The sequence below is a fragment of the Sphaeroforma arctica genome (genome assembly GCF_001186125.1).
Source record: "Sphaeroforma arctica JP610 unplaced genomic scaffold supercont1.474, whole genome shotgun sequence".
Classification (NCBI taxonomy): domain Eukaryota; class Ichthyosporea; order Ichthyophonida; genus Sphaeroforma; species Sphaeroforma arctica.
In genome coordinates this window covers 30,642-49,064 of record NW_014040084.1, presented here as the reverse complement: position 1 = coordinate 49,064, position 18,423 = coordinate 30,642, and the positions used below count along the sequence as shown (strand labels likewise).

Sequence of the window (18,423 nt, the reverse complement as noted above, 5' to 3'; positions counted from 1 at the left end):
ATCCAAGATCACATTTGAGAAAATCACATACAAGAAGATAACATTCAAGATAGTACTCAAGATCACATTCAAGATCAAATTCATGGTCGCACTGAAGATCACATTCAAGATCACATCCAAGGTGTTCAATCAGAAGCGGAGAAAATTGTGCAGACAGTGAATAACTTTTTGATCCGTTTGCTGACACGAGAACCGCACCTGCTACGATTACATCAGATAGAATGTCGCCCTGCGAATATCAGCTTTTTGCAATAATAAATACATGATCAACATATCTTAGTAGGCGCAAGATAGAAGTTGACTAGAAGTTAACAACTACTGCATCTAAGCAGACTTTAGTGACTGTACTGCTACTCAACAATAATGCCCGGGAAGAGATGTAAATATTTCTGCACTGGACATATATTCCTTTAGAATAATGGACAAATTTGTCACCGGGACATTTTGCCAAAGACTTCGTTGACAAGTATTACTGTGTAAACAATAACAACGTCTAAGCAGCATTCAACAGCCACCAAAACGATATGTCGATGGTTACCAAATATATCAGCATGGGAGCAAGATTTGGTGACAATAGAAGAGATAGATGAGCCGTATAAACGCCACGCCAAGTATGTTGATCAGATAAGAAATATAGATCCGTTGGACATGACCCTGGTGTACACCATCATGGCAGCTGCTGCAAAGCGCTCGGAAGGACGAGCTCGGCAAGAAGTTATACGAGCTGTGGTAAGGTTTGAAATCCAATTTTTTGAGCTTCTATTTGGGATAGTCAAAATGTGGATGTAGTTCTCGAGTGTTTTGTGCTTTGAAGCTAGCGTATAGCCTGTAATTATGTACTCTTATGCGAAAGACTCCGATTGCTTGTCTAATTTTGAAGCTGTATCATTTACATACACCCCTCACAATGAAAAAAAAGTACGGAATAATTTGAAAGAAGCTGGTGGTAAACTATATCGACTAACGTATGTTTTATAAGAATTTCTACTGAATAGAACTAGCAGTATTGAGATTTAAAAAATCCGTGATCTCGAAAGTATCATGAAAGAAAACATTGTATGTTTTATGTACATTTAATATTAAATACATGATGATTATGCAAAGCGAGTCGTATCTATGTATTTATACATAATGACCACACACTCGTACATTTGATTATATTTATATGATGATGATTATATAAAACGAGCTACAACAACAACTGCATTTTTTAAATATCATGTATATGTACAATAATAAAAAGAACTAACTAAAAAAATAATGCTTTCATCAATTCTATGTAATTGAAATTATAGATATGTCTTTTTGTTATCTTGCCTTGTGCGTGTCGGATTTATTCATACATTCCAGTCTGGCCTTCCCCATCCTCTTCCATCTACTTCACCTACTATATGTGTCATACCAGGTAATGTAGCAGATTTGGACACTAAGGCCGAATATTATCCCTAAGGCCGCAATATGTGTTTTTTTACTCAAATCTATCTCATCACGTATAACGTATGTCTGAAAACCCCTCACACGCTTGTAATATTACTCTGTAACAGTCCCGGTCTATCCTTTGTTTCTAACACTATACTCTGATGTATTACTTTTACTACTTCTGCGCCCTTCAAATATATCACTCACGCCAATATTTACATTATTAAACTCAGATCGATAGCGATGATCAAAGATTACTTGGCAATTCACTCCAAGGGCCATCTAATGGCCAGAGAATAAGACAAAAAATCCATCTACTGCTTCTACAAAGTGAGCAATGACTCCAAATGTTGATACTTGACTGAATCCTTTGGCTATATCCTTGCACTTTTGTGTAGTAGTGGGCTAAAACCCTAAAAGCCCTACTGACCTCGTTGATTGCACGCGTTACTCGTTTAAATATTGCATATACAGTACTTTTTATGCATTACATGTGTGCACTTGAGATCTGCTACTTCTCTCCCCGCTAACCTACGTAAAATTAGATATAATTGAACCCCAACATCGATGCTTCCGTTCCTCAGGCTTCCCATGACATCATCGCGTCCACACATAGGTGTGATAGCTTGTTTTAAAACTAAAACCAGAGGTAAGCTTATGCGCATGTCAACATGGAAATAGTTCGTTTATAGCATGTGTCCAGCGATCTCATCGAGCGATGGCTGAAACCAATACACAAGTGATCCTCTAGGCACCATATTTGATTGTTCTAGAACAGGAATGATGTTTGTTAGTACCGTTAATATTGTAGTTATTATCATAGTGGTTGTAATATTATCCTCACTTTCGGAGTCTTTGTCACTACTTGATTCACTATCCTCCTCCTTATCAATACTACTTGTTTTAATGCTTTTCTCCTCCATTGTATGCAAAATATTGCTAAGCACATCACTAGCACTGGATGTATCCTCATTGATGGCATTAGCCAATCGATGTCTCGATGCTGCTCAGCCTTAATTTGCCCTATTATTGATATTATACCGAAAATTTGCTTCAACCCATTAGACTCGGCCTGACTGTCATAGCCTTATAGGCCATGTATTTTGGTCATAGCCTTCTGGGCGGATACTGTTCCTAAAACTGTTCCTAAAGAACACAAAAAGGCTCTCGCCTCACGGAGTCATGGCTCTCGAGCCTCTCTCACTCTCGCCGGGCTCACTAGATATTATTTCTAATTAAATAGTCACTTGCAAGTTGCCACTTGCCAGTCCAGTCGCCAGTCTCGAGTCCCAACAGGTGAACAGAACCCTCCAGAGCCCGGGGCTGCAGCCTGTAGTCCTGCAGTCCTGCTCTGTGTCTCATGGCTGCCTGTGTTAGGACTCAGTAGTCAGGACACAGGGGTCAGGACATCAGGACTCCGTTCTGGCCTAGGCTTGAGTAAATCTGAGTTGAGTCTGAGATTCTTGAGACCATTTCTTTCAAAACCAAAACCGGGTGGGTACATACAAAGTATTTACAAAGTACGAACTACAAAGTAAATACAAACTACAAAAAAAAAAAAAAGAGAGTGAGACTGGGGTGTAAGACTAAGAGTTAAATATTTTAGATAGAGAAAGCACTATGATGTACTGTATTTACCTTTGAGGAATGAGAATTGGGGCAATATGTACCCGTCAGTCCGTTCATAGACGTCAGCCACCTCAATACGTTTACATTTCAATAAGTATACGTTAAAAGATAAACTTTTATATTTGGGGGCATATTCAAGGTCCGATAGTCAGACCTGTTTTAGTTCTCCACATCAGCCAATCAATATGTCAGTCAGACGTCAGTTGCTAAAGTTGACATATACCTATCGCTATTTACATAGCAAAAAAGTAACAGGTAATCTTTAGAAATTCCTCCGAAGCCAAACGGCCGCCGACGGGTAAAAAAGAACTTTTGTCTTTCTACATAGAGGGGCCCTACCCCGGCCCGCCGGGCTCGTATGAATTTTCCTATTTTGGACTGTGTATTTACATATTTAAGTTGTGAACAGGCCCAGATATTTACGAATCGCCTTTATTTACTTTCCTCAGACGAATAAACGTTAAAAAAGTATGTATGTATGTATTCCCAAAAAGCCTGAGAGGCTGAGAACCATGCCACAGAAGAATAAACGTTTAAAGAAAGTTTGTATATATTCGCAAGAAACCTGAGAGGCTGAGAAAAATGTAACGTATATACGCCTATACCGGGCTACACAATGTAAATATATGCCTGTGCGAGACATATATCGGGCTGTCGCGCCTGTCGGCCAGCAGATTGAAACGTTAAAAAAAGTATTGAAAAAATGCCCTAAACCTAAGGCGAATCCCGAAGATAGGAAATCAGTAATGGGAAATTGAGAATTTACAGTACGAAACTTTGGACACGTCAGTGTTATACGGACCTATCGCTTTTATTCAATTTTGAAACATATTTTCTACCATTCCTTTTCTATGGACTCAAGGAGTCGTCAGTCGGGACTCACAGATAGAGAGTATTTAGGTCACAGTCATCCCGCATCCGTCTTGATATATATCGTTATATAATTATATATTAAGAAAAAAAAAATGTATTATCTAAACTCGAAATGTATGTTTCAGAAAACTTGAAAAGAATGCTGGTTATTTTTTTTATAGGTATATATTGAAGTTTTGAACTATTAACCATTTGTCCCCCTCGGTCTCGGAGAACGGGGAGTCGGATGCTAAAGAGCTAAAGAGTGGCGACTCGGAGTCTTAGAGTCTACTATTAGGTCTCTTGGACTGCTTCTATTTTTAATATTTACAATATTTACATGGCGGGCAGATGGAGTCGTGGTCTGATGAGAGGAATTAGAGGAATGAGGCAGTCAGTGGCAGTGACTCAAGGCCAAGGAAACTATTTCTATGCACCTTTACTACTTTTTATTCGTTATCTATATTTAGTATATTCATAATTATTTAACCTTCATTGTACTGTGTAGTGACTAGACCTACTACTAGTGTCTGTAACTCACAGTGACTCTATGACGGTCTATGTATTATAATCAATATCAAGGCATAATGTAGTACTTCGCAATTTCTATGGTCCTACTCTACTACTACTAGAGCGAGGTAGTTTTCTGAAAATTGAATAGTTTGGTCTGTCCGACTTTGAATTTGACCGATTGCTGCATGACGTCATTAACTCATTGTGAAGAAAAATTGAGTATGTACTATAGACATGGCCCTTTGGATTTGAGTCTCGAGCAGAAATCAGGTTCCTTCCAACAAATCGTAAATTTTTAGCGCAGACTTAAATCCAGAAACCAGAGGCCAGAGGGCCATGCTAAAATCTAAATACAACATTCTATTTACAAATAACATTACTCATATTACTTAATGGTAAATTCATATGATATTGTTTTTAAATAAATAAAAATTTACCCTTCAATGGCCATAATTATTAAAATTTGATAATAAAAGGCTATAGGGCATAGGCCTTAGGGCCATAGACTCATATGTCCGGTATTAGGCCGTTTAAAAAAATGCTCTTTTAAAATATATATACGATTTTTATCTTTCTCTTTTTGTTTTCAAAATTAAAAGTCTTTATTTCTATTTCTTCATTTGTGTGGACACAAATAAATGAACAGAACATACTCAACATATTTAGCCAAATACTCTATACATATAAATGCATAGCCCCTAAAAAAGACAAAAGAGGCTATGATAAAATGCTTTGAACAGAACCATAAATGGCCTTTTTGTAAAAGTAGACTGTGACAGAACGCTACTTATTTTTTTTTTTGCATAAATGTATTCTAGCAATTATTAATCTACAAACTCTACTCTCTCGAGAGTAGAGAGCAGTAAAGAGAAGATGGCTTTTTTATAGTGAATAAGAGTATTTGTTTCATTTTTTTTTTAACATAATGAGTTTCTTAACTTAACAACTTACTGGGCGAATGACGAACTATTTTTATATCTCGAGAGAAAGGTAGGAGGATCGCATGATGAAGCATGTGAAGAAGAAAAAAATCCTGTTAGTTAAAAAAAAAGTATACAATTCGAATTTTAAAAGAATAGTGATTGTTTTATGAAATTCTAAAATTCTAAGAAAGGCCATTTATAAAGAGCTGATCGGTATTTTAGACCTAATATTTGCTTCACTGCAGTAACGAGACGCCGCGTGCGACAATGATGAATGAACCCGCCGAGACGGAAGATAAATATCTCAAGTTCTCAACACTCTATCTCCTCAACAACCCTATATACGGTCTCTACTAGTAGAGGCGGTAAATATGTACATTTCATAGTACATTTGTATTTATATACGTCTTGAGTTCTTGAATCTTGACACCTGTGAGGCAGTGCCCAGAGCAAGTGAGAGTAGAGAGACCACCCCAGTGACCCGCCATCGCGCATTGGAGGTCTTTCCTTTCTATTGCTCATTATTGTGTAAAACTTTAGATGACCGTTTCATAGTATTTAGTATTTTTTTTTGTTACGACTTCGTGGTATATATAAAAAAACCGTCTACGTTCGCAGCTATTATCTGAATGTACGCACCAGATATCCTTCGAAAACAATCAACCTCACCGTCCAGCGATATACAATGTTTATGATAAGCATAGTGTTTATTTTATTGGACTGATGTAATCTTTGCCTGAGCAAGAAGGGAGGATGTTTGCTACCAGTTTGTACATTACAGTTGGAGCAAGCTCTTGAGGATCATTATGTGAATATACCGGAATGCCCGGTAGTATATATATTGTCGACTTCACATGTATTAATACACTAAAAAGTTACGCAATCCTACAATTCAATACAATGTGGAAAAATGCTCTATGCAAGCCCGAATGTCGTGACCGCAGACAGTAATGGAACGGTTCGATAGGTACAGTATGCTACATACTGCATTAAGAAGACTGTGTTGAAGCCCATCTCCTATCAGAAAAATAAGAAGGCAAGGATTAATGTCAGTAGTCATTTTATGTATCGACATTCCCATGCATGGAATCGATGTGCGTGATAGGTGTCCGCTGTGCACATGGTTGTGCAGTAAAACATGTAAGTATGAACGTTGTTGACATGCTAATTTGGAATCAAACCTGAAACTTTTCGGGATCGATCAGTGTACGAGAATATGGTGCAGAGCTAGCGACGCGTAGCAAATATTAACGACAGAGCACATACGAACTCGAGCATAGTATATATATATATATATATATATACATAATATATATATATATCTAATATTACATATTATATATATATATATATATAGTGTGTGTGTGTGTGTGTGTAGTAATAATAGTATTATAACAATATAATAATAATATATATTATATATTACTACACACATACATATATATATATAATTATATATATATATATATATAATTATATATATATATATATATACAAAAATACACATATACATTACCCACTTCTATTTCAGAAACCATACTATGAATATGCTGCACTCTCATATTTCATCATTCACACAATAAATAGGCGAGAAAACCGTTGCTATACACCAGTACGCCTAGTGTAGCTCAACTCGGTCAAGAACAACTCGCAGACACCAGCGCTGTACTTGACCAGTGAATAGAGTATCTACTGTCAGATAATCGTACGTTTTATTCACATTATATATATATATGTCTTATGATTCAAATAGGATAAGGCAATCTCAATTCACGCTTATCGCGAGTATTTGAAAATATGCATTCCCGATCCTCGTCGATAAGACTAATAGTAGTCACCGAGATTTCCAGTTGAATTCACTCGTACTTTGAGAAAATATCCTAATCCGGCTGAATCTAAGTTCGCTTTGCAGCGTACTTTTTTAGCTCCTGCTTGCCGAGGGACATGCGATGTACCTCATCTGTTAAAATGAATTAGTAAAAGTTAGGCGGTTGCAAGGAAGAGAAAATACAAAAAAAAAATGGAATTATGTACAAGTGTACACATATACGGATGTATACTTACCAGGTCCGTCTGCGTATCGCAATGTTCGCGAGGCCATGAACAACTGAGCCATGGGGTAATCTGGGGTCAGACCAATACCTCCGTGCGCCTAGATGAGAAAATATATAAAAATAAAGACGTATCAGTCAGTATACGTAAAATAATTAATATGTATCAGTAAACGAACAGGAAACTATGATATACAGCAGACCACAATGACGCTTGCGCAAATTCCAACTCGGAATCGTACTGTACAAGTTGTGCTACGGCTTCTTGTCACTCTCCAAAAATTTAAGCGAATACTCATTCATACACCTACAATCAACCCGACCAAAACTTAAGCAAGAAACGTTGTCTTGTCAGAAGCCAAAGAACAGTACCTGCATGCAGCGGTCGATCACTGTCTGGGCCATTGTCGGTGCAACAATCTGTGAGAAGTAGGCGAGAAGCGATTTAAATCTTCAGCAAAATTGCATTTAAAAATGATATTTATACGTATGTGAATAGAATACTGATCTGTGTACGTTTATAGAATATTAATTTCAACGTTTACATGAACTCACGCACTATTGAATATACCAAGGGCTCGTTCGATACGCCAGTATTATACGCCCGCATATATATATATATATATACATATATAATATAATATATATACATATATAATTCAAAAGAACAGTAGGTAACGGTCGAAGATATTATAAATTTAGATACTGGATTCGTAACAAGCCGTAAAACTATTCGTTATCGCATAAGATACGACTAGCATACACGTATGAACATGCACATCCATATAAATTGCCTCACAAACCTTAATCATAGCAATCTCCCGCTTGGCTGCCTTGTTTCCGACAGTATCCATTTTGTGGGCAGCTTGCAGTGTGAGTAGACGTGCCTGATCGATCTCACATCGAGAGTTGGCAATATCCGCAAGAATGGTTCCTGTACACAGGTAAATATAAATAAGAAAATACGAATATATTATATATATGTATACGTAGATGTGTGAACCGTCAGCAACACTGTATTAGTTTTCCTGAAGAATATCGCTTGATATACATATCTTGCAGAATTATGACCGCTTGATATATATATACATACATATATATACATATACATATTTATATATATATATATATACATAAATACATACACATACATGTGTTCTATGTACCTTGTGCTGCAAGTGGCTTGCCGAAGGCGGTTCTCTCAGTCACTCGTTTGCACATCAGCTCAAGTGATCGTTCCGCGTATCCAATCATACTGATATAAAAAAACGGGACAAAAAAATATTAAGTAGTGAATTGGACACGTATTTCAGACAGGTATATGTACTGGATTCAGCATGAAAGGACACACATGAGATGACACACATAATATATATATATATAAACAGATCGATGCATTCATTAGAATATGCACATATACGGACGGACACACACACACACACAACCTACCGCATGCAGTGGTGAATACGTCCAGGGCCCAGTCGTCCCTGTGCGATCTCGAAACCTCTTCCCTCACCCAACAAGATGTTGCTTGCAGGCACTCGCACGTCATTGAATTCGATCTCAGCGTGTCCGTGGGGCGCATCCAGGAATCCCAGCACTCGGAGAGGACGGATGATCTTAATACCTGTATGTTGGTGTGCATTTATGTACGTGTATAGGCTTGAGTATGGGCGAGAGATTGTGTGCGTGTATGTTGTGTCTGTGTGCGTATGTGACTTGTAGCTGCATGTAGTGTAGGGGGTGTATATATTGTGGAGTGGTGCAAAGCACGTGTACAGTAGTAGGCTTAGGATTTCTTGTTGTACTCTAGGTTGACTCATGGTGTTATCTCTATTAAAGGTACATACTTGTACATAAACATACGGTGATGTATATGTACATACATGTACGTAAAATATACAGTGTTGTAGTGCTTATGATTTCATTTCTGTTCACATGCACGGTGAAGTATATGTACACACCGGGAGTGTCCATAGGCACCAAAATCATCGACTGTTGGCTGTGGGTATCCGCCGAGAAATCGGTCTTGCCCATCAGGATAGAGATCTTACACCGGGGATCCATAGCACCAGAAGTCCACTGCGGAATTTGGAATTGGTATTTTCAAGTTTAGGAACGGAATACGATGGATAATCCAAAAGCTTGATTCAATTCTAAATCACCCTACAGAATATATTATAAATAATCCTTAACCGTTTATAAAACAACCTTCTCAACACACACTCTAGACATACTATTTTACAACTCCAAATGCATCACATAAAACAAACTCACATGTTTGCGCCCGTTGATAATGTAATCATCTCCGTCACGTTTGATGGACGTTTGGATGTTGGTGGCATCACTGGAGGCTACTTCAGGCTCAGTCATCGCGAAGCACGACCTGATGTATGAAGAAACGAAAACGGTACAAGTTTATCGGATGGATTGAGATAAAGGTATCTCGTCTGAACTATGGCACGTGTTGTGGATGATGTCGAATATATATATACATATATATATATATGTACATATAACTATATAACTATGCTTGTATGTAAGTGCACACACATACACTTAAACATCATACGCCGTACCTGATATCGCCATTAAGCAAGGGCTTTAGCCACTGCTCCTTATGCTCAGGCTTGCCGTAGCGTGTGAGTACCTCCATGTTGCCAGTGTCGGGTGCGCTGCAGTTGAACGCCTCTGGGGCCCACATGCACTTACCCATCTCTTCGCACAGGTGTGCGTACTCGAGGTTGGTCATACCTGCACCGTACTGTAAGAAGGAGGTCAATATCATATCGTTAGGCTCAGGTGAGAGGCACACTGTAATATTGTGGGAGATGTCAAGCGGGTAGACTAATTGCAATTCAGATACAGTACAGCAAGAGTTATATATAGATATAGATATATATATACATATATATTTATAATATTTACCTGGCCCTCGGGATCAGACTCAAGAGGTAAGAACAAATTCCACAGACCCTTGGCCTTGGCTTTCTGCTTCAAGACTTCCATCTCGGGAACTGGAGTCCACTGTCGCTTTTCGTCAAACTGCAAGGGAATGGGATATGCAAGGTTAATTAAAAAAAAACCGCCGAGTAAACAAAGATATGTATAGTTGCCAGAATACATACGTACAGTGCACATGAAAAGAAATATATATAAATATATAAATACATATGTACATAAAGATGCATCAGCACATAAAGCGGCAGTTGAACTCGCCTGATGTTCGTTGAAGAGGGGCTCTAGCGGGATGACTTCTGTGTTGATAAAGTCAATCACATCTTCTTTGATCTTGGCAGCGCGTTCAGACTTCGCCAAAAAGCAAAAGAAAAAAAAGCAGAAGAATAGAACGCCTATGAATGACAATGGTACTGGGAATAATAAACGAAGCAGGAAATGACCTCCACGACTTGGTATGAAAATAGGGCCAAGTTAAGGCCTATGGAGGATTGTAGAGGTTTCCAATCCAGCGTCGAACCGAAAACAGTGGTGCGGACATACCAAACCGAAGACCTCTCCGCCGGCGGTAGAGTATTGGCGACGCCTGACTGTTCCCAAAGGACGCGCTGAGGTGTGATAGCCTCTGCTTGTCTGTGGCATTGCCTGTAAAGTACGAGAAATTTGTGCTCTAATATCTCAGGAAATGCAAGAACTATAAATACATATATATATATAGATTTATAATTATATAGACGTATACGCACAGGCTGTTTTACCTGAGCGTACTCTGAGTGGTGTCTGGAGGCGCTGTTTGCGTCTGCGCGGTCAGCAGCAGACCTGGCAACCGCCGCCAACTGAGTTGCAACGTCATTGAACTTGTTCGAGTTGGTGCTACTGGCCTGTAAGTATGTATGTAGAACCGGGATAAAGTGAGTTGTAGCTTCAATAATTTCAATGTAACGACGGGTTATAATATGTAGAGTATTGATCTATAACAGCAACATCATTTACTGTATCATTGCTATACGTCTGAAGAAGTACAGGACTACTATGTAAATGCGTCAATGCTATATGTCTGAAGAGGTACATGACTACTACTATGTAAAAGATTCCTAGGCAACTGTGTATGTGCTGGCTACTATTGGCATATAAGTATACAAAATCACAGTAAATTGATATATACACATACATATTATATATATATATGCACACAACGGTCTATCCTTCATATATGTATACGAATAAACACACATGCATACACACTATACTTATGTATACCGACACATACCTGGCCCATCAGTCCACGAGCATAAACGCCCTGGCAGATAGAGGACAACCGGAAAAATCCAAAGGCAGTATAGAAATCCCAGTTACTTTTGACCGCGTCGACATCAAGTCCCCTGTGTGGTATTAGAAAACGTACCTTACGTGAACTTCCCGAATTGGAAAACCGTATTGCCGCAAAATACGTACCGTAAACTTGGTTAATAATAAACGTAACACTACCGGGATGAAAGTGAAGAGTGTGACGAATATACATACATTTTTGAAACGAATACAAATAGATTCGGACAAACATTGTACCACCACATATTCATAACCAACCCCCATTAAAACAATTAGGGGGTTAAAAACTCCAAACCGTAAAACCCAACCCATTAATACAATCTATAGATGTCGTATGATGAGAATACGTATTTACATTTTCTGACAGTAACGCTCTACGAATTCCATCTCGGTGGGTACTCCCTCGGGCAATCTGAAGAAAATACGAGAAAAAAAAGGTATTAAAAGCAAAGGAAAGAATGTTAGAAAAATTGAACCCTTTTATCCTAAATACTCACTCGCTCCAAATCTATGATTGGGACATGGTACCACTCAGAAAACACTATACATATCTTACACAATACAAAACATGACATTCCTCAAAATATCAATCCGTGATATCTACAGTTAGGCAAGGCATTGACATACCCAACAACCCGAATTAATTACGGGACAGGACATGTCCCAAAATATCAATCTTATTAAGATACTCACCAACCCAGAAATCAATACGGGACAGGACATATCCCAAAATATCAAGCCCATGAGTACTTACGCTGCATGTCCCAGGCCTTTCATGATGGGATTCTCCACTAGGTGATACATCAGTCCACTGTACGATACATCCGACTGTGAACACGCCAAAATTCGGAGAGAATAATATTTTGAGTTGAAATACCGATAATCGAAATTGAAGATGTTTCAATATAATTGATTAACTGTGAACAAACTCGGGCAATCGAAGTTTATACACCAGATTATAAACCCGACTTATACACTCAACTGGACTCGGTTTACTGAACTCCGCCCATACACTGGAGGTACACTAACAGTCATACCATGGGGTCACCAAGGGTCGACAGTTCCCAATCCAGAATGCCCATCACTCTGCAAATGAATTGATTGAACCGAATGAGAGTTTAGTATACGATCCAGGTGCAGATTTGCATATATCTATGTATCTATGTATCTATATATATATATTTGTGTATGCATATATATATATATATATATGAGTGCATTATGATCGAAATCTGCATGTACAAAATAACTTCCCACATGTATAATATAATAACATATATATATATATACATATACATGTATAGATTTAGAACTATACATATATAGATATAGAACTATATATATATATAGAAACTATGCAACATACTTGTTCTCAGTGGGATGGTAGATCATGTTGTCCAATCGGAAGTCTCCATGTACCACCGCAGTCTGTGTTTGTTCGGGAATGTTCTTTGGCAGCCAGTCGATCAGGTATGTCATATCGGCAATCTGATCCATCTTTCCTTGCTAAATACATCACACACAAGCAAAAGAGGACAATTTAGATATAATTTGTACTCCCGAATTGGACCACTTTGGCCCTGCAAATTACAAGCCCCGGGAATAGATCGAACACCCTACCAGATTGCCAACCCCTACTCTATGGTACAAATTCCATCACCTGCATTTCCCTTTAAGTCCGTTCACAATAACATTACAAACGAGGCAAAGGACTGAACCAATCAACCTAGTACCAAAACCCTAGTTCTTGCCATACCGTAGCTTGGATGGCCCCCACACTTTGATTGGTCCATGTTTTGATTTGGCGCGCAAAGAATTCGTCGGTTTTCTTCGCAAAGCCCTCAATACCTTCCAGATCTGAGTTGTGGTTGGATGCGAGTTAAAAATAAGTAGTGTATGTAGTATGCTCCAGCAGTATGTACCGTGATAACACACCCATCAACATACTAAGGCAAACATTCGATATATCAAGCACACATCTCCTATATACAACATACATCCCACACACATCTGATACACCTTACACACATCTTATGTTCAATTTAGAAGACTATGCATCGTATACATACAAAATACATACATACCATATATCATACATACATCTCACATATACAACACACATCTCACACACATCGTATACATACATTCCATATATCATACATACATCTCATATACACAACATACATCCCACACACATCCAATACACCATACATATATCCCCTACATACAACATACCAACACCGGCAGAGTGCATGGACACCAACGCGTCGTTCATAGACTCATATATCTCCTTGCGATCTTTGGGTGACATCCCGGGCAAGGCTGGGTCGACGAACACACGTCCAGGGACATATCGCATCATGTAGAAGGGCGTGCCAATAACTGAATCGTCCTCACACAGTCCTAAAGTTTCGGGCAGGGGTACACCTTTCTTGCGCAGAGCGGTCATGATCTGGTATCTGTGGGTAGAGGTAGATGTGTGAGAGAGTGTGTGTTTACGCATATGCGTAGTGTGGCATGTATGCGCGTGTGTGAGTGAGTGTGTGTTCATGTGTGATATGCTTCGTGTATGTGTGCGACGAATGAAGTTTGTATGTATGTGCTCTGCTTACAATGACGCATACCGTTCATAGAAAGCCAAATACCGACTTATCCGCACTTGTTAATACTGGTGTTTGTAACAGCACTCTTCGCCTACAAAACAATGAAGATGTGACTATATATATATATATATTTATATATACCAACATATATACGCATGTGTGTATGTACAGAGAGAGACAGACTACTACTACACACAGTGTTATAATCGTACGCATACACGCACGCCTTTCCGCAGCAAGAGTACATAAAAACAAACGCGCTGCTTATCAGACAGTATTGAACTTCAAATCCGATTAGGAACAGACTTACTCTCGCTCGATAGCATGGGCGCCCTTCAGAAGTTTTCCTGGGGGTTTCTTGCGTAGTACAAACTCGCCTACAGCAATAAACAATCAGACAGGTACCGAAAGTGCGTAGACGAGTCAGGTAGGTTATGCAGGTAGGTATAACATAAGCATTTCATGTGAGTATGTGTTGCAGGCAGGTATAATTCGTAGCATTTCATGTCAGTAGGTGTTTCAGGTAGGTATAACACGAGCATGCATGTGATTAATTATGGTACATATATGGGAAAGAAAGCCGTTTGCAACCACGTACACAGATAGTACCGTACCGCTCATAGTGTAGGTTGCGCCACAAAATGATATACACGTCGCTACCTTTTCACCAGTAAACACCATACGTCAGGCTAAGTACTCAAACTATCCGGTCGACACAGATTAGTCCAGGGTCATGGGTTTGTAATACACACGTACAAGACAAACCTACCTGATTCAGTGCCAATGTAGAACGTAGGATTCGACTGTCCATGTGAGAACTTCCGGACGTTCATCTTATCAGCCGATATTTTCAGGGTGTCCTTTAAGTAGCTTCGGAGGTTGTCCTCGTTCAATTTTTGGGCCCCAATCGCAGCTCTTGTCCCCTTGACGTAACCCGTAAGTGGGAAACCGAGCACTTTCTCGAGTTCAGCAAGCGCGGGCTCTACCTCCTTTACCAGGAGAGTGGTCATACCTGTCGAGTGTGTGAATCAGGATTTAGGGTTTAGCGTTTAGAGTTTTTAGAATGTTGGAATATGGGACAGAAAGAGATGTATCGAATCACAATTATTCAGGACATACGTTTTGCACAAGGAGTTGGTCGTAGAGTGACAGGTAGCGAAATGATATTCTACGAATTCGTACTCAACCCCGAGAACGTACCGGATGCTGCTAGCAGAATGTAATGCGGAAAGTAGCTGACTATCCTTATGCTTCTTACGCGTTACACAATAATTGATAGGAGAATCAGGAGATATCTCCTTACCCAATTTCTTCGCCGCGCTCAGATTCTTGCCAATATCGTCCAGAAAAACGGTTTGCGAGGGATCTACTTCCAAACGGTCACATGCGATTTTGAAAATGGCGGGATCTGGTTTGTTCACGCCCTCGACCACACTCTCAACCACACAGTCCATGCGCTGAAACAAACAAAAGAGTTCAGGCGTAAATACATATTAGAATGAATAAAAGAAACAGTCCTGACCATTGCAGGAGACGAGCTGGACATACTGGTGCACGCTCGAGTGTGTACATATACAGACATTAGTAATATAAGCGCGAGCACATACTTACACAGGCACACTACTAATACGAGAGCAAACATGTACAGGTGCATGTGTTTTCGTTACAACACACCTTAGTGACATCACTCTGGATCTCGTCCTTGCCATTTCCGATACGCCAGTTGTTGGTTACAGCCGCTGTTTTGATACCCTCGGCGCGAATGCAGTCGATTGCCTCGAGCATCGCTGGTGACGCATTGTACACATACGAGTGTATGTCCTTCAATAACTTGGCTGCATCCAGAGGGAAGCCTGCCTGCTTACTTTCAGCTTCAAACTGGATATATAAATGGAGATGTACATGTGTAAACGTAGTATTTGCGGATAGATAGATTCATATATCTGACACTATATTTTGCATGTAATTATGGGTGAGACATGAACTTTCATTCCCCTCACGTCGAGCCCATTATCGCCCTGAAAATCACAACCTGTAGACGTGCAAGTTAGCCTAGTCCATCAAGATACTAGATAGCTACACATTCGAAGGCTAATTGAATCCGGCACGCAGCAATGTAGCCTTCGTACAATCACAAAGTAGGCAAAATAACATGATCACATGAACAGGCGGCATCTGAAAAATATACATTCAGATTTCACTGCTGACTTAGTCGTAAAGTTGTTCAGAAGCTTCTGTTATGGACCAAACTCACCTTGGGATAGAATTCTTTGAGCGTAAGTTCTCCCCTTTCCAATTGCTGAAAAGATCCTTTAGATCCTGTGAAGTCGCAAGTAGCACAGACGATGAGTGAAACGAAATATGACTAGATAACAAAATATTACACATGCACACACGCGTATACACGCACACTATATATATATATAATATAGACGAAACCAGATTATTGTATTGCGTCGTGGGCGTATATACCTGTGCCTGCAATGATCTTGTTCACTGTGTTGGCAGGATATCCCAGGACCTCTTCATATTTGCGTATAGCTTTCATCGGAGACTGTAGTACAACACCTCCGAGGTCAAAAGCAACCGCTTTAATCCCTTTCTTCTCTCCTGTGGAATAGTATCGTCCGATAACCCCATTTCTTGCGAGAACGCTTGTAGGCTGAAATCGGGTCGACGTGCGTGCCAGCGCCAGCTGGGAGAAGGCCTTGGCCTCAATCCCGAAGCGCTGGGAAATCATACTGTTGCTATATGCAGGTAACTCTGGATCCGTACAACGGAAAGTGTGAAGATGTGGGAGGCGAGCTGTTTGTTTTACATTTTTTTTTAATCATTTCCTTGTTGAATCCTTCGTGTTCACAAGATGGCGTACGTAGACGCTTTGTTTTGTTTGTTATCGCTAAAATTCCTCTTCCTCGATATTTACGGTGACAGCTGACAGTCTGACATTGACCTCGTCGTTTCGCGTTTAAACGGTTTATAGAAACAGGTTCTCGACTGCGCAGATTATCGCTATACACTAAAACTTACAAAAAAATATATTATATTTGACGTTTTCATTTTAACGTTTAAAACTGACGTTAGGTCGACACCGATGCTCACCAGTAAAATAGTTCCTCGTCATCACGTAAATATCACATGCTTTTTCTATTTAACATTTGGGGCTCTGCCACAGTGCCAAACATCCCAAACTATTTAACACGGTGTTTGTTTTTTTATTAAATATTAAAAACTTCATCAGAGTTAAAAATACTGCTGTGTGTATGTATAAGTTCCCCTTGACTCTCCACTCTCCAGTCCCCACTTCTGGACCCCAGACTCCAGAGTCACCTGGATCTTGGTGACGCCTTTGTTGTATGTATTTATTTACAAAAATATTATCCTCTCTTCTTGTGTGTGTATTTTTATTGGAGTGTGTAGTGTGTACGGATTTTTAGTGGATTTTCAACGCGAGAGGGCGTCCTGTCGCCGTGAAGATGCAAAGTTGAAAAAGTGCAAGCTGCAAAAGCCTCTAATTTATAAAGTGGGCTAGGCAGAATTTGAAGATAACATAGCCTTCTTCTGTGTTCTTTTTTCAAAAGAGGCTATGGCCAATTGTGCAAATAAACAGACATCTCAAATTTTCCGTCATTGTTGCATCGTTGTAAATAAATAGCTATTTCAATCTCAATTTCAAATATATACCTCTTGTAAAGTATAGTTTCCGTAAACTTGGTATCGTCATTCGGTGACCAGATTTCTTGTTCCACTTCTGTAGGACTAAAATAAGGTGACTTCTAGTATTTCTTGACTTCCTACTTTTCAATACACGTCTTGTCGCACATAGGTAGGGAAGCGTCGCCTATGACATGACTATGATATTGTTCATATAAGGCGGTTCAAAATGGAGATTTGTTTCAGGCCCACCACCCTTTTGGGGGGGAGGGGGAGAGAGGGACTGAGCTCTTGTCACTTCGCACCTACCTTCGACGTTTGAAAACCAATATTGATGTATTTAATACTTATAATTGTTCTTTTTTATTTCGCAGCATGATATCTTGTATCATTTGGGCAATGAAACTTCGCAGTATTTAATCGTTGTCGCAACATTTTGATTCCATTTCAGTTTGTAGTTGCAGTTACACTTGATGTCCGCGTTCTTGCACA

At 39.4% G+C, this 18,423-nt stretch overlaps 2 protein-coding genes across 2 annotated transcripts; both read right to left on the bottom strand.

Annotated features, from left to right (window-relative positions):
- Positions 1-2,105: 2,105 nt before the first annotated feature.
- On the bottom strand, positions 2,106-2,342 carry SARC_06572 (hypothetical protein; the record flags this gene model as incomplete). The annotated part of the gene is made up of 1 exon (XM_014299519.1): positions 2,106-2,342. The coding sequence occupies one exon, from the start codon at positions 2,340-2,342 to the stop codon at positions 2,106-2,108; it is 237 nt and encodes a 78-aa protein (XP_014154994.1).
- A 4,539-nt stretch (positions 2,343-6,881) lies between these two features.
- Positions 6,882-17,130, bottom strand: SARC_06571 (hypothetical protein). Its single transcript, XM_014299518.1, has 26 exons — positions 16,750-17,130; positions 16,532-16,596; positions 15,952-16,155; positions 15,581-15,734; positions 15,047-15,289; positions 14,588-14,654; positions 13,910-14,133; positions 13,431-13,531; positions 13,041-13,180; positions 12,712-12,760; positions 12,429-12,502; positions 12,030-12,086; positions 11,616-11,727; positions 11,104-11,226; positions 10,889-10,990; positions 10,607-10,696; positions 10,316-10,432; positions 9,967-10,151; positions 9,665-9,773; positions 9,352-9,469; positions 8,837-9,014; positions 8,554-8,642; positions 8,191-8,321; positions 7,760-7,807; positions 7,401-7,488; positions 6,882-7,296 (listed from the first exon to the last, which is right to left on the bottom strand). Exons 1-26 carry the CDS (start codon positions 17,015-17,017, stop codon positions 7,232-7,234), a joined length of 3,201 nt encoding a protein of 1,066 aa, XP_014154993.1. The 5' UTR covers positions 17,018-17,130; the 3' UTR covers positions 6,882-7,231.
- Between the last annotated feature and the right edge of the window lie 1,293 nt (positions 17,131-18,423).